The following is a 26212-nucleotide window of genomic DNA, read 5'->3' on the forward strand; positions in this document are numbered from 1 at the left end:
ACCCATGCCCTTCGCCAAACACATTAGATGAGATGAACCTATGTTTATGTTTATAAACATTTAAAGCTATATAACTTGTTTATTACATTGATTATAAATTAAGGAAAATTAAACAAAACATGTATACTGTAATGATCATACTAAACTTAACTTTTATTCAATTTGTAAAGAAATTTATATCTAACATGTAATGTCAGGTATCACTTCGCTACTTTTGTTTTTCTATTTTATCAATACGTATAAATCATCTTTCAGTAATATTAAAAAGAAAAATTATTTACAGGTTAAAAAAAAAAAAATGCCCAAAGTTTTGAATACAGTAAGAAAATACAGAACTTCACTAAATAAATATAATAAAATTGTTTTATATTTAATGTGTACATCCCTACTTCAATAATGCAACAAAAAGTCCATTCTTTCTTTCCAATCTACATTAGCCAACACACATTTGCTGTTAAGGCCATAAATGGTGCTGTTCTGTATGATGCAACTGAAATAACTGTTTTTGTGTGTGTTATATATGTATTGGGGGGGGGGGGGGGAAAGAGAGAGATTCATATCTTATCTGTTATCTCCTCAGATGTATTTTATACATCCCTGCTAATGATCTGGCTGCTAATAACAACATTTCTCTACGCGAGACTCCTGTCATGGCCTGATGCCATTCTGTGTGTGACACACCAAGTGCAGCTCCAACCACCTCACCAACTGTTACTGATAAACCTGACCATCTTAAAGGATAGTCGGAAGAAGTCTGTTCTTGTGCCTGGATTACACATGGAGTTGGCACAAGAGTGGCCTGTGTGTATACATGAAGATTAATACCAACTGCAGGATCATGAAGTAATAGACAACCTAAATCATACCACCTATTAAAAGAAAAAAAAAAAAAAAAAATGATCATTAATATGACAGAAATTTGTCAATTTAATTCTTAAAAACTTTTATGTGTGGTCTATATACAACACTGCTTTTAAAGATATACAGGAATACCTCACATAGCGCAGTTAATTTGTACCAAAATAAATACCGCACTGATCGAGGCATTATTAGTATGTATTTTAATGTAATGCATTCCGACAATTTGATTATATGGGTCGGAATGCAAAAATATATAGGTGTTTCTTTACTATAAATTGATGCGCACGAAGTTCTTACAAAAAAAGAAACTAAAATGATAAAAATGAAAAATACTAATAAGTACAGTAGAAATGATTTTTATTGCAGTACAGGAAGGCCTCGCATAACGCGAGTTCGATTAATGCAAATTTCAGTTAACACTATTTGAAAAATTATACCACTTTTCACTTTACACGATGCAAATTTCCAGTTAACACGACTTTTTTTATATATATATATATATATATATATATATACAATAGTTGAAAAAGATTTGAATTGTGCGTTCAGCTTACCACGAGTAGTACGGTCAATAAACAAACATTTGCCTGCTGCCTACCTCGGTGTGTTCCATCGGAAGAAGACGTGTTACTTGTATGTCTCCTGCTAATAAAGTTAATGCACACTTGCATTAACTTTATTAGCAGGAGACATACAAGTAACAAAAGGAGATAACGGTAAAAGAATTAGATGAAATCTTTCGTATTGCATAGAATCTCAAACAAAAGGTTTGAGGTTCTCTGCGATATTTATTTCGCCAGGCACAGAGAAGATTGTTGTCGGCTATTGGAAATTGATTGATGAAAAGAGAAAGTCAACACTGTTCAAATATTTTCGCAACAGTCATTTCTTCATTGTATATTTTGTCAGAGGTTCCCAAAATTTCTCGGTTCACGGTGCTCTTAGTGTCTTGGTAATTTTTTCAAGGCGCACTCAGACCAAAAGAAATACCTAACAGGTCCGCTTAGTTGTTAGGCCCAAACAACTTAATAAGAAATGTTGAAACTGTGAACTACCTCGAGCTAGTAGTTCGCGCAGTGTCCGACAGATGTCGAGTATCGCTGTGTTTCCCTTGAAAATTTAAAATATTCCACGGCACGCAGTTTGGGAACCGCTGTTTTATGCAATAAACATTTAATTCCATAATTATTTTCATTATCTTTTACATTGTATACAGTTAAAAAGTTATTTAAAAGGTATGTTTAAAATTCTTTATGGACATTCCAGAAGGTCAAGGACCACTTAATTTTTCATATTGGTTATTATATTCGATTAACGAGTTTCCGTTTTGCCCGATGCACTCGCGGGACGAATTAATCGCGTTAATTGAGGCCCTCCTGTATGTAGATACCAAAAGAATATAAGTGAAGTATGTACTGTATTTTTATTTTGAAAAATAACTGATCAGCTTAGTTTACAGTTTTTCTTTTTATCTGCATACATCTCTTTATAACATCGAATGTCATTTTGCAATGCATACCTTACTTTTATACCTCGTTTGATGTTTGGATCTAGAAGAACACTCAGCATCATTACATTTCTTCTTTCCACTCATATTTGTGTATAGTGTAATGTTTTTAAACAATAATCTTTAATAAAAATACACAGCGAAAAATATTTGTACAGCTTACAACAACTTCACCGCAAGGAATCTAGAGTGTTAGTAGTAGTGTGGAAACCTTGTACATCTTTCAAGCATAGTAAAGTTTTTTTTTTTTTTTTAATCAAAACCACAAACACGAGAGGTACTATAGGTACTGTACTTGGTACAATGCATAGGTTGGAGGTTGAGAAGATGAAAGAAGATATTTGTTGACATTAGAACTGAACTTCTGTACACTAATTTTCAGGAAATATGTATGAAGGAAGGTTGCTCCAGAAAACGGCAGTTGAATGAATAAACAAAGAAGATTAAAAGTTAGTTCTGTAAGTTTGAAGTTGGACAGTAAATGGAAGTCGGCTGGTGGCGGCATGCGTTTGGACTGTTTTGAAAGAGAGAGCAGGAATTATACAAGCCAATTCAGAAGAACAGTGCCCGTGGAAGTATCTGTAGAAAAGGCATGCAGAAGAAACAGTACGTTTCTTCTCCATGTACTCATCTCTAACAGGAGTCTGTTAGAGATGAGTCATTAATTAACCTAACTGCCCTCTTCTGACTGGAATCTAGAAGCCTGAGAGAGGTTTTGTGGACACCACCCCAGATGTGGGAACAATATTCCATGGTAGGGTGGATTTGTGATTTGTACAGAGCGAACAGCTGTTTGGAAGAAAAGTAACGCAGAGAGCAAAAGAGAAAACCAAGTTTTGTAGATGCAGAGGTAGCAATATTTTTAATGTGCTTATGCCAAGAGAGAATAGAAGTCAGGGTAATCCCCAAAAGAGATATATCATCTTGCCTTGAAATCAGAGTGTCAACAAAGATAAGCATAGGAGCTGAAGAATCCTTTATGCTGAGTTTTAGAAGGATTGAAATCAACTAAGTTGTGTATGCCCCACTGGAGAATTACCTGGAGATTGGCATTTAAGGAATTGGTAGTGGATATTTGAGAAGTTGAAGCTTGATTGGGCAGGGCAGGTTTTCTGAAACTGAAAAGTGGAATGCAATGTGCTATTATCGACAAAACTATGGATAGGATTTCCAGTCAGTGGATGAAGGTCATTAATATATACAAGAGGAAAAGAGTGGGGGAAAGAACTGAACCTTGGGGGATGCCAGCATTAGTAGAAAAGTTAGAAGATAGAGAGCCATCTACCATCATCCTCAGTGAGCAGTCATAGAGAAAACTAGATAACCAATTACAAAAAACAGTTGGCAAACCATAAGATGGAAGCTTCTTTAAAAGACCTTTATGCCAAACACGAATGAAAGCCTTTGAGATGTCAAGAGCAACTGCTCGTGTTTCACCGAACTTTTCCATTGAATTCATCCATATATGGGCAACAGCCAAAATATCATCTGTGGATCGACACTGATGGAATCCATACTGGATATTGTTGATCAGATGGACGATTTCTAGATAGTTTAAGAGATGGCAGTTAATCGATTTCTCCATTACTTTAGAAAGAGTAAAAGTAGTTGCAAAGGGACAATAATTGGATGGGATGGATTTGTCACCCTTTTTTTGCAACTGGCTGGATATGAGCAAATTTCCAAGAAGGAAAAACACTTATAGAATAAGAAAGTGAAAAAGGCGGCAAAGAACAGAAGTTGAGGAGCACAGGTTTTGAGAACAAGTGGAAAAATACCACCAGGACCTGGAGCTTTCTGATCATCAACATTCGTCAAAATTCTTCTGACATCCTTAAGACAGTAGACCACAGGAGGCATTAAATGGAGCGTGCTGGGAATGGTGGGAGGTGTTTTACCAAGATCACTAATACATGAGTTGGACGAGAAATGGGATGCTAGCAGGTCAGCTTTATCCTTGGCTGAAATGACAACAGAACCATCTGGTTTTGACAGAGGTGGGAGCAGAAATGGGTAAAAATTGCGGCCAATAGCTTTGGCAAGAGACCAGAATGCTCGGCTACTATTAGTGCAAGAAGCAAGTTTTCTACTCTTAGTCTGTACAAAATCTAGTTTGGACTGATTAATAACTGCTTTACAATTGTTGCGAGCTCTGATGTAGGCAGAAAATGAAACTGAAGAATTGGAAAGAAGCCAATTATGATATGCAACATTCTTCTCTTGAACAGCCTTAGCACATTTATTGGAAAACCAAGGTTTAGATAAAGGACGAGATTTTAAAGTGGAGCGTGGGATAAAGGATTCCACTCCTACAAGAATAATTTCACTGACACGATCTGAACAAACGTTGACGTTTGTCAGAAGTTTTGAAACAGTAATCCGACCAAGGAAAAGAAAAGAAATCTCGCAGGTCATTCCATTTTTCATTCTTGTAATGCTAAACAACACATGGTTGGGAATAGCTATGAGATAAAGGCTCCATTGGACAAGAGATAATCACCAAATTACGATCTGAAGTGCCTAAAGGACCTCACTTAGACCATGTACTTAGAAGGGTTGTTTGTGAGGAAAAGATCAAGGATGTTGGCTGCATGGTTAGGATTGTCCGGTATTCTTGTAGGTAAATGAACAATCTGTGCGAGGTCATTAGCAATTGCAAAAGCCTCAGCATCACGACCAGCTGGGTCACCGTGACTAGAAAACAGAAGCCAGCTGGAGTTGTGAACATTAAAATCACCAAGAAAAGTTACTTCACTGTCAGGAATGTTGGACTGGAGAAAGTCAAGTTGCAGTCAAAGAGCTCCAAGTGATTAGTGGTGTTGGGAGAACAGAAGAGACAACAGATGAATATGTCAGAATGAGGTAGAGGGATTTCAAGCCAGAGAAGATCGAAAAGAGATTCCAAATTACAAAGTCTCTGACAGGGAATATCGGAACGGACATATGCACAAGTACCACCTTTGAGGCGAAAGGAATCATACAGAGAACTGAGATGAGCAGTAGTTGAATCAACTGATAACTGAGATTCTGTCAGAAAAAGTACATGGGGTTTGGCAGATTGCAAGTGGAAATGGACATCGATGAGATTGGAAATTAGGCCACATATATTGTTGAAATGAACTAGGAAGTGGTTGGAAGGTTTAGATCTTTTCACAGATAAGCTTACTCTATTAGTTTGACAATTCATGGTTTATTCAAATGTTAGAAAAGGTGAGTGGGGGTATATGCTGAATGGAGTAATGAAATTTTTGGATATGGCGTATACATGGTAAGAATATACTCAGATCCCTGACATAACGTGGCCTCGACAATGGCCCCCGCATACACACTACTCGTACTCTCTTCAGTCACTATCTGGCAGAGTAGAGGTAGTAAGATTATACACTAGCTCAGCGGTTACCAACTGGTGGTTTGTGAAAGTGTTCCAGGGGGTTTGCACTAAAAAATCTGTAATGACGTCTGCTTAGATTTACATTGGTATCATCACCATCCTCCCCACACTGGGTGGGAAAGGCCCAGGTTCGAATCCCATCAATGACGCGAGGAACTTTAATGGGCTTTTTTCATTCCGTGGCTGAGTTATTCGATCTCATGGGTAGATAGCAAGGTTTTTCTCCATTGAGATTAGAACTGAGACCACGTATATTTGTGAAATGAACAAAGAAGTGTTTAGGAGGTTTAGATCTTTTCGCAGATAACTTTGCTCTGTTAGTTTGACTAGTTTGATTAGTCAGGATCAGTAATGATGAAATGTTTTTAGATTTGGAGACAGTACACATACAGCCTGGACAGACAAAAGGTTAGTTTTGTAATTTCTGGTGCTGGTTTTGCAGAAATTCATAAAAACCTTTCAAAGAAAGTTGGTCATTCATAATTGTAGTTCTTGGTACAAATGTTTTGCTTTAGGGTGTAACGTGTATGTGTGTGCACGCACGAGATCGAGAGATGTTGATAAATAAAAATTACTGTGCAGTACAATAAGAATGGCAATTTATTACTTTTTACCATTTTATTTAAAATGAAATTTCATTATTTTTTTCTAACCAAATTGTATATAACTGCTGTATACCCTGGGGGGGAATCATTTCATATGTCTCACACCTTTCGTGGGAATGCAGATCCTTGATAATTATCAATAACTGGCTGTTTGAAGGTACAGTTCTAGAAATTGTACGACCGGATTAATGAACATCATATTTCTTACTGTGAGTGGGTTTAACAAACGATCACTGAGAAACAGTTTTACAAAAACCTCCTGTGGACTAATGCATTTTTACAACTGCCACACCATTGGGAAGGCGTAAATGAGCATGCTGCCACTCAGCAGTGGTTTCAGCTTTAGTGGAGCATGAATGAATTTCCCAATAACTTTGGAGAACCCATCACAGGTCCCTGTCTACTCCTTGACCATCTGACTGGAAAACATTACATCTCAATTTTATCTAAGGTGCTACCAGACTTACTAGGTGAGACAGTCTTGGTCATAGGATGTGGTTCCAAAACTTTGTACTCCTGCAAATTTTAGTGCTGGCCACCCAGTTCGCACGATATAAATCCACTATTTTCTGTGGGGTGCCATTTGAATGAACAGCTTTATGCCAACTCGTCAAACTTGGAAGATTTAGTTGCATGGCTCCATGCAATAATCTTTGTTGTCAACTTTTGCATACAGCATGCAGAGAAGACATTTTGAACATCTGTTGTAGCAGTAAGTTCTCCCTTTTGGCAGATGACTGCTAATCTAGGCATACTATTTCAGATACTATTACTATAGTGTACAACCAGCATACAAAGACTAACAAAATAAATTGTTACTTTCGCTTGCTATCCATGAACTAATTTCTTTGAAAATATGGTCTCAGTGTTTCATTATTTTAGATATTCCTTGCATTATGAATAAACTGTTCACTCTTTATGTGAAGTCAAGAATCTTTAATTGCAAATATCTTGTTACATAAGCATTAGATCAAAAAATTGTTCAAAACATTTTTTGTTCATTTCTGGCCAAGGAATCTTCTCATGCCAATTATGTGGCATTAAAGGTACATCCTATATAATGTCAAAATTGCTTCTTGCATCGAACACCTGTTTGACCAAATCATAGTTAGTTTATCCAGTTGGTAAAACAAGATTTTTCCTATTACAAAATCATGTTGTGATTTTAGGATATTATACTTCTCAAAGTGACCTTGCAACGTACAAGGGACATAGGGCACTTCTGCAATCCCAATGGTCTGCCCTCTGAGCAGGGTTCCCTCTAAGCTGAACGCATGAAGTTGCAGTGTGGTTTTGGAAGTGCTCTGCACTAAATGTTTTGAGCACACACAACAGTTTGGAATGCAGCCGAACGTGGCATCACCAACCTGCTAAGAACTTCTTCTCTTGAAGGTTTCACATATTTCTGTTTAATAGAAATATACAGAATACAAAATTTTCCTATTTTTCTAATACTAATAGAAAAATAGTATTATGCTTTATATCTGTTAGGAACCATATGTGCAGGAAAATCTGGAAGAACCACAGCAAACAATTATAAGAAACTATTTTTTGGGGAAAGGTACCTCCTAAACCACACTGATGAGAGAACGCACTGTCTTCCTATTGGTAAAGAGTGTACAGGTGGCATAAGGATTATTTTCCGAATGTTCAATATAGTTGATAAAATTTTGTTAAAACTGTCAAGAATAGTTTTCATAATGCTAATTTTACATTTGTAAGAGCTGTTTATCTAATAGTTATAATTATATGGTATTAAATTACTTATTTTTCAATTCACTTGTAAAAATCAGAGATAATAAAAATAATAATCCTTAATTATTTTTGTATGATGACCAGCTGCACAACAGCATAAGGTAAGCATGCAAAGTGATACTCATTCTGCATAGTCAGGAAAAAAATAGAAGGTACTATGCTCCCGAGTGCATCAATAACCTCCATCTCACCTTAATTAAAGATGCAATAAAAAATACAATCTAATTTACATTACAGAAATAATGAAACATGAAACTTTAACTGGTTATGGAAAACTCATGAAAGTAAACATTTTTCCCTGATTGCATATGGTGGCTGCATATTGGTTAATTGCGATATACAGTTATACATTTTTGCAAACAACATATGACATCCTTTTCAAGGTTATTAAATCATGATTAGAAGAGCAAAAACCACTAACACATAATGCAGAGTGCATGAATTGATAACAATTTACATATTTTTATAGTTTGCTAGTGGCTACAGTTGGTGTTCTCCATAATTATAGTACAGTACTTTGAAATTAACCCTTGTTTATAGCTTACAATACATTCATTAAAAAAAAAAAGTCCCACAACCAAACTAGGAATATAACCCAGTCATATAACACTATTTTTTATGGAAAACAATTTATAAGATGCTGGTTTTTGCTCCTATTCAACAATTTTTAGGAATTGCATTAAACTCCTAACTCAAGGGGTACCTATTAATAATAATAATAAAAAAAAAAAACTTCTGAAGTTCTTTATTCTGTAATCGCATGGCAAAGTGTACTTCTTTCATTTAAGATTAAAACTTTGTATTGTGATTTTTGTGTTCCCACATTTTGAAATAGATTTCAGAAAGCATAGCATTGATATTTCAATTACTGTATACAGGTCTGGAGGCCTCATTTTAGAAACAATGTAGTTCTGCTGGAATGGGTGCAGAGAAGGGCAACCAGATTGTTGAAGGGAAAAAAAGGGTGCTCTTACCTGGAAAGGCTACTGTTCTGCAAATTGCAGCATCTTGAGACCAGGCCCCTGCGGGGAGGTGTTTAAACCCTTGAATGAACCGAGTAAGCTGAATGATAATGGTATTCTTCCATTTGCTGAGACTACAGATATGAGTTGGTTAGATTCAAGTTGAGGAAGGATGCTTGCAGGATAGATGTGAAGAAGTTTGCCTTCAGCCAGTGGGTGGTTGATCGTTGGAACAGGCTTCCATGTGTTGTGGAAGTGGATGGATTGAATAAATTCAAGTGAGAACTAGACAAATATTTGAAGGATATAGATGGGTGAACTATTATTTTTTGGCTGATGCTATATAAGCTTTCTGTCTTGCATCATTTGCCATTACTACAACTCTGCATTGAATTAATAGGTTATACCAATCTGTAGCTCAGTGGTTCCTTATTTCCTATTTATATTCTATAATGTAAATTAGATTATCTGTAAACATGTCTCATTTGGAAGCATAGGATGTTATAAGAAACTGACAATTTAAAAATTTTATTGCTGTTCCATGTTGTTGTGTTAGTAGCACAAAGGCTACTAAGGCCATGTTACATCTATTAGAGTCAGGAAAGAAACAAGCTTAATTTTTAAGATCTTCTAGTTCAAAATGCAATCATATTTATGTATTAAAATAAGAAAGGTAAAGATTTCTTCAGTATTTTATCTATCTTCTAGGATATATTTTAGAGATAAGGGTAACTGTGAGAGTGAGAGGAATGATATTTTTAGTTCTTAAGAGTGTACTGGACAGTCTATGATTAAATGGTGTAGTGTAAATTTGCAGTAGCAACTAGTGCCTAATGGAGGTTCATCCATTGTAAGCAGATATAGACAAGGGACTGTGGTGGCCAATATGTACATGGGCAAGAACTCTTCCTTTCTGTTTTAGACAAGATGCCCATTGCTTAGGAACAGCTTTTATATGGAATAATTTATTGTTTACTTGTACTTGCCAGATTTTCTACCATTGCTAACTGCCTGTTTGTTTAATAAAAAGTTTATGATCTGCATACATGCCCACCGTAGCTGAGTGCTCAGGCATAAGGGTGCATAATTATGCATGCATTGAGTGACTGCAGTTCAAGCCCATATGACTAATAAATACAATGCTCTTTCCTGTATTCTCTCTGACTATGTAGTCATCCCGGAGTATAAACAGAATTTTTTTGAAAGAGGCCACCGAAGTTCGGTGGTCGAGCACTAAGGCACACGCATGCATGTGCTTGAGTGACCACGGTTCAAACCCATGTGACTACCAAATACAGCAGACTCGATTTACCAGGATCAGATTAACGGGGACACTTCAAGACTGCAAATTAAAAAAAAAAAAAAAATCAACCAGAAATCATAAAATTCAAGTAATAACTAGAATAGGTATAAACAGATGTTTTGCAAGTTGTAAATAAGTGACGTTATAAGTCATCATTGGGAGATTAGTGTACCTATTATCTTGCAACCCCCCACTGTCTTCACACCAGCTGCTCAAAGCCAGAGGTGTATTCAACTCTGGCAGCAAGCTAGAGAATCTTGTAATAACTGAGAGTAAAGTGGAGAAATTGTTGAAGATAAATACAAGAAAGACACCTGGGGTGGATGGGATCTATCCAGTTATATTAAAGGAGGCAGCAAAGGGTAAGCAAACCCTTAGCCATAATTATGAGAGCTTCCTTGGACTCAGGGGAAGTACCCATGGACTGGAGATGTGCAAATGTGACCCCAATTCACAAAGGAGGATCAAAGGGCGACACAAATAATTATAGACCTGTTAGTTTAACTTCTGTTCCTGGAAAATTAATGGAGGCACTGGTTAAAGAAGCACTGCAGGATCATCTAGACAAGACTTCAGTCATAGCTCAGACACAGCATGGTTTTGTTAAGGGGAAGTCTTGCCTGACCAATTTGATTAGATACTATGATGCAGTCACAAAAGAACTGGATGCAGGGAATAACTTTGATATTATATACTTGGATCTTAGAAAGGCTTTTGATACTGTTGCACATGGAAGACTGCTGCACAAGTTGGAGCAGTGTGGCACTGGAGGCAAATTGCTGCTATGGATAAAGGGGTGGTTGAGGGGGAGAAGACAGAGAGTGGTAATCAATGGACACTGCTCATCGTGGATTAATGTTATTAGTGGAGTCCCTCAGGGTTCAGTGTTGGGTCCGTTATTGTTTTCTGTATTTATAAATGATATTGATGATGGTATATCAAGCTTAATATCCAAGTTTGCAGACGATACGAAGGTTGGCAGGGTTGTCAAGGACACTACTGACACTATGCTACTGCAACAGGATCTAGAAAGGTTGAGCAGATGGGCTTTGAGGTGGCAAATGAAGTTTAACATTGACAAATGTAAAGTACTACACGTGGGAAACAGCAACCCCAGAGCAACGTATCAACACTGTGGTACTACACTGACAGTGGTAGAGAATGAAAGGGACCTGGAGGTGGTTGTGCAGGCAGATATGAAGTTTTCTGAGCAGTGCAGACGAGCTGCAAGAGTAGCTCATGGTGTATTGTGGATGATATATAGGAATTTTTCTAGCAGGGATAAGGAGGTGATTATTCCATTGTATAAGGCAATGGTCAGACCACACCTAGAGTACTGTATACAGGTCTGGAGGCCTCATTTCAAGAAGGATGTAGAGATGCTGGAACAAGTACAGAGAAGGGCAACAAGATTAGTGAATAGAACAAAGGGGTGCTCTTACGAAGAAAGGGTTAAGTTTTGCAAATTACAGAGTCTGGAGACTAGGCACCGGCGAGGTGATCTGATAGAGGTGTATAAAGTCTTGAATGGTTTGAGCATGCTCAATGCTGATGGGATTCTTCTTCTTGCTCAGAATGATCACCTGAGAGGGCATAAATTCAAATTGAGAAAAGACAGATGTAGGATAGACGTGAGGAAATTTGCCTTTAGCCAGCGGGTGGTTGGTTGGTGGAATAGACTTCCATCCCTTGTCGTGGAAGTTGATAGCCTAAATAAGTTTAAGGCTCAGCTGGACAGGTATTTCGAACGAACAGAGGGGTGAAGTGGAAGTGGTTATTTTTTTATTTATTTATTTTATTTTATTTTTTTTTGGCTGATGCTGCATAAGCTTGCTTTCTTGCATCAAATGACTCTACTAATGCTAATCCGTTTTTTTTTACATTTCTTTCTATGCACTGCACACCCTCCTTATGCTTACTTTTTTGCAAATGACTGATCACATTACATTTCCTGCCATTTGAAACTGAAGCATCACATCTACATACAGTACACAGATGTGTTACCTCTTTCAAATTTTACAATTCATAGAAAATCTTTTGTATGTGCCTTCTGAAATTTTGCATCATATTTCTTTGATATCCTACTAAAAGACACTGTTAATTAGTTTTGCACCAGACTAGCACTATGAAGTGATCACATATTACAGAGAACAATGAAGTTATTCCAAGTTTCTCTTTTATTGCTAGCACAATGAGTTAGTGCAATATGCACTAGATCACGAATTCATTAACAAAAATAAGAGAAATTTGCAATTTTTTTTTTAAATTCCAATTTTAATTTAGTTTTATTATTTTTTGTGAAAAGAAAAAGATGAAATTTTTTGTAAATCAATGGAGAAACTCTTTGTTACCAATTGTATATGGTGATAGGATGGAGGACTCAAATCGAGTTTAAAAAATATATATATATTCTCCATTGTAAATCTGCATAGTTGGCAGCTGCGCACTGTACCACGTAAATATTCATGTTGGAGATAGCACAGAGGGCATTGAGTTGGCACTGATGTATAAAGGACATTGTACAATAAAGTGTAAATTGATGCTAACTCCCTTTTTCCCCATAAGATTATGATCTTAACATTCACAGGTTTCCAAGGATGTATTCCTGTATCCCCTGAAAATATTGAGTGCTTACTGTATTCATAATTCCTACATTATTCTTCCTTATATATCAGCATACATATAATGGATTTCTGTTGTTCAAAATGTTTGCGCACTGAAGAGAAGCATTAACTTGCTATAATTTCAACTCAATGCACATTCTCTAATAACTTGTATTATACAGTTCTATAATACCTTGACATAGCACATTCTCTAATAACAGTTCTCTAGTAGACAGTTAATAAGTATTAATTGCCATTTGTCTGAGAACTACTTGCATGTGTCCTGGAACATTTTTTTAAATTTTACACTGACTGCTGCCTTTTTTTTGTTTGCATTATTACATTCTAAACTTGACTAGAAGTAGATAAAAAAAATTAAACCAATAATATCTATTTTTATATCTTTTAGCAGTTTAAACTTTTCCTAATGATATAAAAGTAATTCATAAGCAATCTCATTAGCCTAGCTAGGAAACAGGTTATATTACCTTTCTGGAGTTAGTTCAGCCAAAAAGTTCTCAACAGCTATAACTGCCTGTTGCTCATGAACTAATCCACGTTGTCTTAAAAAGCTGATACGTTCTTCTGCAGCTTTCAAACCAGCAGAATAACCAATAGGCTGAGCAGCTATACTTGAAGCCTGAGCTGGTGATCCATTAACAGTAGCTCTTCCAAATACCTGCTGAAATGCTTCACGAATTGGTGATACTTTAATTTCTTTATCAGATGCAACTACAACATCCACATCTCCCCCAGAATCTATGAAAAATTAGAAGAAATTAAAGTAAAATCAAGTTGCAAATGTGGTTCAAATTTTGCACTTCACCCTATTTCATCTGAAAAATACCTTGGCATAGCACATGCATAATGTTGAAAAAATTAACTGAAAACAAATATGAAATACTGTCACCAAAAATCTGATCACCATATGATTCAATGAAGAAAAAGCTTTTCTATCATCAAGAAAACCGGAATCTTTGAAATTTTAACCATTTCATAGTTAAAAGAAGTTCCAATATTGCGAGATCATGTTACATCATAAATAAACTTAACATTATTATTCCACGATATACAGTTTTCTAAAATGAACATACCAAAAAAGTAATTCAAATAACGTTACTGGTAAATGAAATAATGAACTGGTTTTGACAACAATACAAGCATTAGATGTTTTAGTTTAATGAATAAATAACAGTGAGTTTTTACTGTTTCAGAATAATCCTGTTTCTGGAATAATGGCAAGTCCCCAAGAGTAAGCAAAAACCGTGAGATATGTATATGAATATGGTTTGATAATTAAAGCCCAAAAGATGTTTCTGACATAAAATGGACACACCTGCATCTAAATGACACTTTATACAGCAACAGTAGTGAGTGAATCAGTTTGATGATTCAGGATCTGTCATGGATGAAATCTGCTGGAAGGCCAGGAAAGTTAAATGAAAGAACGAATGCCATTAGTTACGCATTTAACAACATTTAAAAATTCACTCAAGCAAGTATCAATTAAATTGAACATCCCCTGAACATAACTGCACTGTGTTCCCCCCCACCTCCATAGCAGTCATGATTTCATATCTTAATTTTCCAAGAATATGTGAATTATTCCTGTAAAGGAATAATTCACATATTCCCCACAGTTATTATTGTTATTTTTTGGTTTTTAGGAGCATTAGCAACTAAGGCCATATTGCTCCATGGATATGTGGTGGTCATTCCTTGACCTTTCCGCATCCTCCGTATTTGGTGGTGATGGGCTCGAATCCCGGTCTAATCAAGAAGCATGTGCTATGCACTGCTGCTCCTTCCCACCTGGCTACGGAGGCGCCAATCCCCACAGGGATTCATATCTGGTGAGTATGGTGACCAAGCCGATCCAATCCAAATTGTGAAGGATATCAAAGATTGCTCTATGATTAAAACGTTCCTTTAGAAAATGAAGAACCACTTTATCTGTGTGTGATCTTGTTCTATCAACAGGTACAAGATGATCTGTAATAGTACAAATAAGTTCAGGGAGGCCAAGGCTGCATATGAGAAAGCATTGGCTAAGAGAATGGGGATAAGGAATTTTTCATTAATGTGAATACAGGAAGGAAAAGTGAATCAGATTCAACCCTTGTGCACTGGGTGTGGGAAATTCTTAGACAACCCAGCTGATATTGTGGATAATTGAACAGGTAATTTCCATCTGTCTTTACTGACAAAAGATCCTTCATGCAGGGAAAAGGATGTGTGAGTGAAGCAGAGCCATATGAAATTAGTGATGTTGTAATTACAGATGATTTATTAGAAAATAAATCATCTGTTTTATTAGAAAAGATTATTTATTAGATTGTTTATTAGAAAAGCTTTTGAGCATAAATGCGAGTAAGGCTCCCAGAATTGATGGCATATAGTCTGTAGTTTTGAGGGAGAGTGCAAGGGAGTGAACCACTGAGGTTAATTACACTGAACAACAAATTTTGGGTCATATCTTGTAACAGGCATGAAAGTAAGTTTACGTTATAGATTTTTGGGCGCTAAACACGGAAATAGTGCTAAGCTCTTGTTTTCAAAAAAAGTAGTTTATATTTATACAAGGTATTTTTTATTTATATGGCAGTAAACTGTAGCTACGAACATACCTGTATCAAACACGGGATCTTTTTACTTGTATTCAGCTTTGGAAACATCCCTTTTCACCATCCAATGATAATTGCCAAACATGGCAGCATTCTACTTACTTCTGTATCTTTGTGCCATTGCTGCGACATCTTGATGGAAGTGCTCACCGTGTTTTTTGCTGGCAGCACCACAGTTTGGTGGGAAGAAATCAAGGTGTGAGCGCAAGAAATGTATCTTCAATGACATGTTGCACCCCAGTTTTTTGCAAGAAGTAATGAGATCTTCCACAAGCTGCCTGTAGATGCCGGCTTTAACATCTCCTAGAAAACCATTCGAAACATTTTGAAAAGTTGCATTATTTGTATATCAATGAAAACGCCTGCCTTAATCTTCTCTGTAGTAAGTATTGGAAATTTCTCTTGCAAGTATGTGAATGCAAGACCATTCACTTCCAAAGCCTTCACAAAATTTTTATGAGCCCCGGTTTAATGTGGAGTGATGGAAACAAAACTTTATTTGGATCTACCAGAGGTTTAAATGCTACGTTCTTCATTCCAAGTGTTATTGATTTTCGTTGAGGCCAACTCCCCTTCTGATAGTGCATATTCTTGGCAGAGAAAGCAACAATACTTAGCATAACCCTTTTGTAGGCCTAATAAAATGGCAATTACCTTTAAATCACCACATATCTGCCACTCATACTTCTGATAATGTACACCTAAAAGGATGTTCTCCACATTTGTTTCTTTTTTTGTGACTACATATGAAAGAGGTATTGAAGGCAGCATACTTTCCATTGTGTAATAACACAGCCTTAAGGCTAACCTTAGAAGCGTCTATAAATAATTGCCATTCTTTGGGAACTTGCCTCATGTTCACTGCTGCCATTAGACCATCAACATCCTTACAAACAGTTAGTTCACCTTCTGTTTGATAGAATTTATCATAGTCTTTATTTCGAGTAAGAAATGTCACTTTCACAGATGATCTAGATCAGTGTTTCTCAAACTCTGTGCCGCAAGTATGCTTCAGGTGCGGTGGAAAATGCAAATAAAAAAATTCCTTTATTTACGTTGCACTGATCCCAGCCCCTAACATCAATCAATGTGATGTCACATTTTGATTCCTAGTAGTATATCTGTTCACCTTTATTCAGCAATTCTTATCATTTGAGAGACTCTCCCAGGCACCCTGCAGTTTTATAAGTGCAACTTGTAAGCAGCATAGTAAGAAATTACCTTTGTGTTTTAAAAGTACTTTTTTATGTTTTTATATCTCTAAAATCTCATATTCAGTTAATTCATATAGAACAGATATTTTCAATTAATTGTATTAGTGCATTCTAGAAGTAACTTTAATTTTTTTAGAAATCATTAGTGATGGATAAATTTTTAGTGAAAGGAAATCAGAAGAGGCAAATTGATAACAACGAGCTTAGAGAAAATGACAAAACAAAAATGGACCAACCATCAACATCAAAAAAGAAGAAAACATGTTGTCGTAAATATGATGATGATTATTTGGCGATGGGATTTTCATATACTGGTACCCAAGATTGTCCTCTACCTTTTTGTTGACTGAATCAATGGTGCCAAGTAAATTGCAGTGTCATTTTTCTACAAAACACGAGAATTTATCGCCCAAAATTATGGAATATTTTAAAAGACTGCAGGCCTTTACTAGAAAACAAGGTACAGAATTTTATAGTATGGCTAAAATATCTGATAAAGATCAAGAAGCCTTTTGAGTAGTCAAAACTGGTGGCAAAAAAAAAAAAAAAAAAAGAAAAAAGAAAAAAAATCTGAAAAAAAGTCTGATTTTACCAGCATGTTGGGTAACTGTGAAAAGTATTTTGGGAGAATAAGCAGGAAAAAAATAATGACAGTACCACTTACGAACAGCACAATTAGCAGGTATATAAAAGAAATGTCCGATGACATTGAATGACAATTTGATCGAAATATTAATAATTTTAGGTGACTGTTTGCATTGCAAGTAGATAATTCTACAGATATTAGCAGGAAAGTCCAATTAATAGCATTTGTCAGGTTTATCAAAAATGATACAATTATTTTATTTATTTATTTTTTTTGCTGTAAAGAACTCACCGGAAGAACAACCGGCCAAGGTATTTTCAAAATAATGAATAATTATTTACAAAAGTGTGATATATTATGGAAGTCGTGTGTCTGCATTTGCACCGATGGGTGCTCCTGCAATGACAGGAGCACTAAAAGGATTTGTAAATGTAGTAAAACAGCACAATTCAAATATTATTCAACACACTGTTTTATACATAGAGCAGTTCTAGTAGCAAAGACAGTTGTACCCGATTTAAAATTTGTACTTGATCAAGCGGTTAAAATGGTCAATTATATTAAAACTAGACTACAAAAAATTGGTATTTTCGGAAAATTATGCAAGTAACTGGAGTCTGATTATTTTTCTTTAACAATGCATACTAAGGTTCGGTGGCTATCGAAAGGAAATGTACTTATGCATATGTATGAGTTGCATGAGGAAATGCTCATATTTTTTTCACTGAAGCAATCAGAATTTTGTGATTATTTAAGTGATGAAATCTGGTGCTGTAAATTAGCTTTTCTAGCAGATTTATTCGTGCAGCTTAATAAATTAAATATCAGTATGCAAAGCCCATAGGAAAATTTACTCACTTCTACTGACAAGTTGCCTTTAAAGAAAAGTTGAGTATATGGGAAAAAATATGTAATGAAAAAAATTTAGAAATGTTTCCCTTGACTGCCAAAATGAATTATACTAAAATAATTAATGTAATAAGCGAAACATTAGAGATGTTAAAGACAAAAATCGAGCATTTCTTTCCATCCACTGATAGCAACAAATATTTGTGGGTAGAGACCTATTTGCAACAAGAAACTTTCAGACGTTAGAACTTAATCTGCAAGAGGAAAAATTGGCTGAGCTCTGTAGTGACTAGTCACTGGACATTCACTTTAATACACTAATATTAGCAAATTTTGAATCAAAACAAATATCCATGAATTTCTGAAAAGGCAATTAGAATTTTATAGGCATTTTCCACTTCCTACTTGTGCGAAACAGGATTTTCCACTTTAAATGAAATTAACAAAAAAGAGAGAGAGAATAAAGTCGTTAGAAGAGGAGCTGAGAGTAAGCCTATCCACAATAAACCCTCGTATTAAAAAAACTGCCTCCCATCACCCAACCATCTCACTGATTAAAATGTTATAATTGTGTATTTGTTTGTTTTTATATAATTATGTTAAGTTTTTACATATTTTCTTTTAAATTTCATGCAATTCATGTATGTTCAAAAAAGAACATCTATTATTATTAATAAATATATCCAACAGAAATAACTTCCAGTTTGTGAATATATATATACATACAATGGCGGACAAAAAAACTGCATCACTTGTGAATTTTGCAAATAATGTGTTTTGTTCCGCATTGTGGGTTGCAGAAATGTTCGAAATTCATTTGTTAGATGGGATATATATCTCTGTGAATGAAATCCAATAAAAAGACTCCACCTGATATACCTAATTGCCATAAATATCTTCCCAAATGGTAAAATGCATAATTAATGGAAATATGAGAAATCATGCAAATGGCAATCACAGCAACCAAACATACATTTTATTGCATTTACGTGTACAACTGAAATGATAAGTTAACGCAATAGTATTATGTACTGTAAATCAGCAAAATAAGTCCTCTATATTTTGTTGTTCCTCCTCAAGCTGCAATTACAGCCTTGCAATGATCTGGCACAGTGTTAATCAACTTCTGGATATACGGTTGCCCAATTCCGCGGTGCCACACCCTTATAATGCTCTCCTGAATTTACTTGTTGGATTCTTCTGAGCAATTTTAGATGACATTATATTCAGCAATTTTCAATAGAGTTCAAATCTGGACTGTTGCCGGGCTAATCCAACACTGTAATGCCAGCATTTCTAAGGTATGACTGCACCTTAAGGGAGAAAAACAAGGGAAAACATTGGTGTAAGCATGTTTTAAGCCTTGTAAGACACACTCATCATTAAATCTAAATAGCATAAAACTTACCAATTTTGCTGTGTGGCAAGGTTGAAAAATGCAAGTCCTGTTGAAAAATGCAGTTTTTATCTGTGTGACAATCCCTATTAACGTTTCAGGCACTTCTCCAAGATGGCAGTGTAGATTTCTGCATTCACCGCTCCGTTAATAAACTTAATTCGTCTCCACCCCTTTGCTTGTTATCCATTCTCAGACCATCTGACCGGTGGGAAACTTTACAGTTAGTGTTATGCAGTCAGGATGGTATGCCTACTATTTTCTTCTCCTGACATATCACTTCCCATCTGCGCCATGCAGGTTGAATTTTGATTCGTCAGAAAAGATGGTTCCATTGCTCTTTTGTCCATGAAACATGCATTTTAGTCCAAGCAAGTCACTTCTTCCTCATTTGTTAGTCAATGAAGGCTTCTTCTTGGGCTGGTAGGCATGCAGACCACATTCTGAAAGCTGTCTTTGGATAGTTCATGCACTTGTTTCAACACCAGAGGCCATCTCAAAGCTCAGTTTTAGATCAGGAGCACTAGCATGGCAATTATGATGGCAAAGCCGTTTCAAATATCGATCTTGGGAAGGCACAGTCACTCTCTTACGGCCCGATCCAAGTCTTCTCTTCACATCACCGGCTTCACACTTTAATTTCAGCACCCGGGATACTGTTGACAGGTAGCAGCCTATTTTATCAGCGATAGCACGTATAGAAAGCCATTCCTGGGGTGGAGCAACAGCTGTGCTTTTTTTCTTGGTGTCAACTGAACTTATGGAGCCAAGCTTACACCTCTGCAAAACAGGATACTAATGAGCATGTATACCCTTCCAATGGCATATTTATAGAAATGGTTGATGCAATAGAAGCGTTATCTGATGCAATACCTTTGCTTTGCGACAAACAAAATGACCGTAATCAAACAATATCTTATACATTTTACTACAAATGTTACTTTTTTTAAGGTGATGCAGTTTTTTTGTCAGCCATAGTGTGTATGTATGTATGTGTATATATATATATATATATATATGTAAAGAATTATTATTATTAGTGTAAAATATAGTAGGTAGATATTTATGCTTAGAATTATTAGACTAATGAAAATACGGTGTACCCTGGGAGCGATATACGTGTTGACCGAAAGGGGGGGGGAAAGATAGGAATCGAAATTAAAATAAATATAACAAAAGAAAAAATAAACCAAATGGAATTTTGAAGAGACGACCAAGGTGGAAATAGCATTGCGGTGTCATTCATAATTTTAGTGTCTTCTTCGGAGGTCATCCACCAAAATAATGAAAAAGACAGCAATGCTCTTACTTCTGTTTCCGACATGTTCTGTATGTCAAGGTACACGTGCGATTCTACGTATCACACTGAGGTAAACTTCTCTTATTCTTTTACAAATATTAACTAACTGTTTGTGCTTTATTCTTGTGGTGAGAAGTCTGACTATCTTTGGAGAGGGATAGATCTCTAATGCAGTAATTCAGCTCATCTTGGGTAAAAATCTTCGATGTCTCTTAATCACGTGTGTACTCAGGATCATCTATAAAGGTCTCTGATTTCTGCCACCATACTTCCATTGCATTCCATTTAGTCTTATAAAGAACCTAGTCCATGCTGTCGAGGTAACAGAATTGGCATACTGTCATCACGAGGGAATGATCTCATTGCTGAATCCGGATAAACAATCTTGTGCTTATTCGTTGCGGAGACTCTGGTTAAAATCACATTACAAAAGTAACAATCACTATCATAGTCTTTTGGTTTCCTCCATATCACAGGTATGGCAAATAGCATTAACTTTTTCCTTTTGTTCAAAGGGTGACATGATCCATTTGAACAAACAGTACAAATAACATGTGGTTCTCATGTCTTATTCTGATCAGCCAGATAATGAACAACATGCAGTGAAAGTCCAAAATAAGACATGAGAACCACATGTCTTATTCTGATTAACCAGATAATGAATGCCAAAATATAACTGGTAAACTTTCTCAATATCTAACTATGACTGTACACCATTATGATTCAGTTAGGAAAGAGCTGCACACACATCAAAATTTGTTGGGGTGATTTTTACACTTGAGGCATGATGACTAATGTGTTTCAGTAATTTAGTAAATCTTGCCTGAAACGATTTATAATCAAATAATTAAATTATGAAATAACAATGATATAGACATATTCAAACAATTACATAAATAGTAATGTACATATAATAATAATTCACGTAGGTTAGCTATACAGATATGAGAGTGGTATAATCAGTCTGATTGCATTCACATAATTGGCCTCATCACAAAACCTAGACATGCTAGAGGAAAACCAAAACTAGACTGATTTGGAATCACCATCCAAAGATCTATCTAGTCCATATTTATTGCCCTCAATGAAAATTACTTGATCTGTGTAATATAACCAATATTCCTGAAAACAAAAATGCTTTCCATAGAGAAATGTTAATTAATGATTTATTAAAGAGATTTCATATGAATACTGTTCAACATGCACAACACTTAAATTAGCTGAGGCAGAAGAATAACTTGATTTACAGAAGAGTACTCAACATTTATCAGTCTGTGAAGAGTAAAGAATAAAAATTCTACTCTTAATGTTGGTATGGCATGGCTTCACTGAAAGGTAATCATTCTAGTCCTCATTATCTTATAACAACAGGAAGTCACATGACATTTTCTTCAATTTTTAAAATTTATTTATTTATTTATTTTAAAAAAGTCACATGAAACGATATTCTTTCATATTCATGGAACATTGTGGTATTCTGTAAAAAGTACGATGTAGCTTACTTTAATTTGCACTCCTTCACTATTTAGTTGTTGACAAAATGTTCTTCGAAAAAGCATAATCTCTACATAACCGAAATTTTCTGAAGATTTTAAAATTACTTTCAATATTTACATATTTTTTGGAAACTATCTCATTTATCATTACAGAATGGATAAGGGTACATGGTAAAAGATAGTAGTAGTGGCATGTGATGTAAGAAAGCAAGTGTATGAGCTTATGCAGCATCAGCCAAAAAAAAAAAAAAATTACAAAACAAATCCATCTAAATGTTTGTCCAGTTCCTCCTTAAATTTATTTAACCTAACAACTTTCACAACGACAGATGGAAGTTTGTTCCAGCAATTAACCACCCGCTGGCTAAAGGCAAATTTCCACACATCTATTCTACATGTCTTTCCTCAATTTGAATTTATGCCACCTTCGTAATCTGAACAAGTGGAAGAATCCCATCAGAATTCAGCGTGCTCAACCCATTCAAGGCCTTATACACCTCAATCAGATCACCTCTGCAAATTGCAGCGGCAGGAGACGCTGCAATTTGCAGAACTTAAGCCTCTCTTGGTAAGAGGATCCCCTTCATTCCCCTCACCAATCTTGTTGCCCTTCTCTGTACACGTTGAAGCAAATCTACATCCTTCCTAAAATGAAGCCTCCAGACCTGTACGCAGTACTCAAGGCGTGGCCTGGCCATTGTCTTATACAGAGGGACAATCACCTCCTTTTCCCTGCTAGCAAAATTCCTATATATCATTGACAAAACCTAATGACCTGCCATGGCAGCCTGTCTGCATTGCTCAGAAAACTTCATATCTGACTGCACAATTACTCCCAGGTCTTTTTCATTTTCTACCACCTTAAGTGTAGTACCATACAGTTGGCACGTTTCTCTGGGGTTACTTCTACCCATATGCAGTACTTTGCATTTGTCAAGGTTAAACTTCAGTTGCCACTTCTCAGCCCATCTGCCCAAATTTTCTAGATCCTGTTGCAGTAGCACACTGTCATTAATGTCATTAACAACCCTGCCAGCCTTTGTATCATCTGCGAACTTTGACACTAAGCCTGATATACCTTCATCAATATAAATAACTGTCCTGCTAGTAACCATATAAATGCTTAAAAAGTCTAATTTGGATACAGAGAAATGTAACTACAGTAGACTCTTGATTTTCTGGGATAGATGGTAAAAAAAAAAAAAAATTTTGGATAATTTAAAAATACAGTAAGTCCCCGACATATGCAAGAGATACATTCCAGGACTTCTTACTTGAGTTGAGTTTTACGTAATTCGGGAATGACTAATAAAATATTGGTACTATATCTCTGATATGCCAAAATTACAAAAGCCACATAATATACTCAGAAGAATGAAGAAAAATAGTTTTATATTTTTAATTTACTCAATTTAAAACTTTGTCTAGGGACAGTGGTGAAGTGTCTGGAGTGGTACAAAAGAAAAGAAAACATAAAAGAAGAAAGAACGCATGTTATTGTACTGTAAAAACTGATATGTATTTCATAGCCTTGGTTATTATAGTTAACTTCATTGGTGCTGATCCCTTCTCATATTCTGTCTTTGTCCTTTATTATTGTGTTCACCGTTGACACTAACAAATCTGAATTTTGCACGATACTTGTTAATGCTTGACCTTTTTCATACATCCTTATTATTTTAATTTTCTGATATCAACTCGATCATCTTCCTTATCTTGATAGATTTACTAGTATCGCTGTCACTTATTCTCTTAGTCGGCACCATGATAACATCCAAAATTAAATTTTCTGAAAAGAACTTCACAGGACGAAAACTCACTTATCATTCTACGCGAGCTTACATTTTACTAAAGCACATTTCTGGGTTATCGGGCTTTTCTGTTATTGAAATTCATTATAAACGGGTAGTAAACTCTATCTTATTGCATTTGCGATAATACTGATAGCTGGAATTCTGTGAAGTGGCGGGTGTGAAGACAGCAGGGGTTGCAAGATAATAGGTACATTAATCTCCCAATGACAACTTATAATGCCACTTTCTGTCGCTTATTTAAGACTTGCAAACAATCTGTTTATACCTATTCTAGTTATTATTTGAATTCTATGATTTCTGGTTGATTTTTTTTTTTTTTTTGTATTTTATTTATTTTTTTATTATTAATTTGGAGTCTAAGTGTCCTGGTTAATCTGATCCAGTAAATCGAGAGTCTGCTGTAATTTAAGAAACAATCATACATACAATACAAAGGACCTTTCATTTTAAAATTTTTTTTTCTTTTCTGTTTGTTTGGGGATTTATTAGGCACATTGGCAACTATGGCCACAGTGTGCCGTTTTCTTTTCTTTTCCTTTTTTTTTTAACTCAAATGTTAAACTTTCAAGGAAGTCCCCATTACGATGATTGCATTGGTTTAATTTCTGTTTGACTTGAATTGCCAGCCCAATCCTATCATGAGAGCCACTTTTTTTTTTTGGTTCTAGAGGGGTGTCTAAACAAACGTGTTAAAAATAAAAAATTCAAATTTCATTCTAATTGTAGCACAGGAGAAAGATTTTTTAAATTAAAACATGAGGTAACTCATACTTACATATAAATTCTTTCATTCCAGGATCTAAAGTAGTTATCATGGTATCTACTGAACTCTGAAAAAATCATTGATTTCATTTATAAGCAAATATTAGTAGCATTAAATTTTAAAAAGATCATAGACATTAAGGTCTATTTGTAATGTTATCTTAAACTATCATTTTTTAAACATTGTTGTATTAAAATTGCTGAACTCAAACTTGAATGCATAGAAAGGTGAATATGTACCACAATTTTTAATCATTCTAATCATAAGTAGCCAAAAGAAAAGAAACTGTTAAAAAGTTAACAGCGAAATTCACTCCTTTCTAAAGTAAAGATTTTCCTTACATGACGAAAAAAAAAAAATTTCACGATGGTGTCTGTTAATGGCAGTGATTTCTCAATTTGTATTTATAATTTAATTTATAAATACAAATTGAGAAATCACCGTAAATGATTGTGATGGGATGAGGAGTGCATTTGCACTGCATTTCATAGAGATAGTCCAGTAGCCTCATTCATTTCTGAACTCGGCTTCTGAAAACTGCATCAGAAAGCACTATTTCCTATGGTTTTTAAGTGTAAATAATGTCCCTGACTTAATAATAATTAGCATTTCATGAAACAAAATTAGCATTCAAGCCTCTCAGCTATAACTATATCTCTTTTGGACGGTAAATGCAGCAAACTGTCATCTAATGTAGTGGTTCTTAACCTGGAGTCTGCAGAGGTATTCAGGGACTGCTTTCAAAATTTAATCTTTTCAATATAATACTCTAATTGAAAGAGATGAAATTAATGGCTGAAACTGAAAGGATGGATGAATAGTCGATTGTCTGGAGAGGGGGTGGGATTAGATTATTAAACTAATTTATTAATCAGGCTAAACAATGCAAGGAAGCAAACTCATGCATTAGCAAATAAATAAATGAAAAATAACTATCAATTTCACCTCGAACTTCATCAGATTCTCTACCTCAACACCCGTAGGAGAAAATTTACTCCAATGATCAACTATACATTATCTGAGGGTGAAATTCATGAGGTAGATCTCATGAAGCTTTATTTTCCCAAATTCCCAAAATTTTATATATTTTTGCAATCCCTTCTTCTAGTTTTATTTACCAATGCCAATATACCTCCCACATTCATTTTGCTACTTAAAGGTTCTCAGTAATCTTAAGACTCTT

The 26212-nt window shown here is 35.4% G+C and overlaps 1 protein-coding gene across 2 annotated transcripts in view; it reads right to left on the minus strand.

Annotated features, from left to right (window-relative positions):
- Window positions 1-355: 355 nt before the first annotated feature.
- LOC150083330 (protein PRRC1-like) overlaps window positions 356-26212 on the minus strand; it is a 122821-nt gene continuing 96964 nt past the window's right edge. For both annotated transcript variants that reach the window (XM_090377979.1, XM_090377978.1), the window contains exons 5-7: window positions 25042-25096; window positions 13476-13746; window positions 356-869 (exon numbers count right to left, since the gene is read on the minus strand). In XM_090377979.1, the coding sequence (XP_090234105.1) occupies window positions 569-869; window positions 13476-13746; window positions 25042-25096 (627 nt within the window). In that variant the 3' untranslated portion in view covers window positions 356-568. The remainder of the gene's footprint in view (window positions 870-13475; window positions 13747-25041; window positions 25097-26212) is intronic.

The sequence above is a fragment of the Mastigoproctus giganteus genome, chromosome 7 (assembly GCF_048544385.1).
Source record: "Mastigoproctus giganteus isolate SK-2022 chromosome 7, ASM4854438v1, whole genome shotgun sequence".
Taxonomy (NCBI): domain Eukaryota; kingdom Metazoa; phylum Arthropoda; class Arachnida; order Uropygi; family Thelyphonidae; genus Mastigoproctus; species Mastigoproctus giganteus.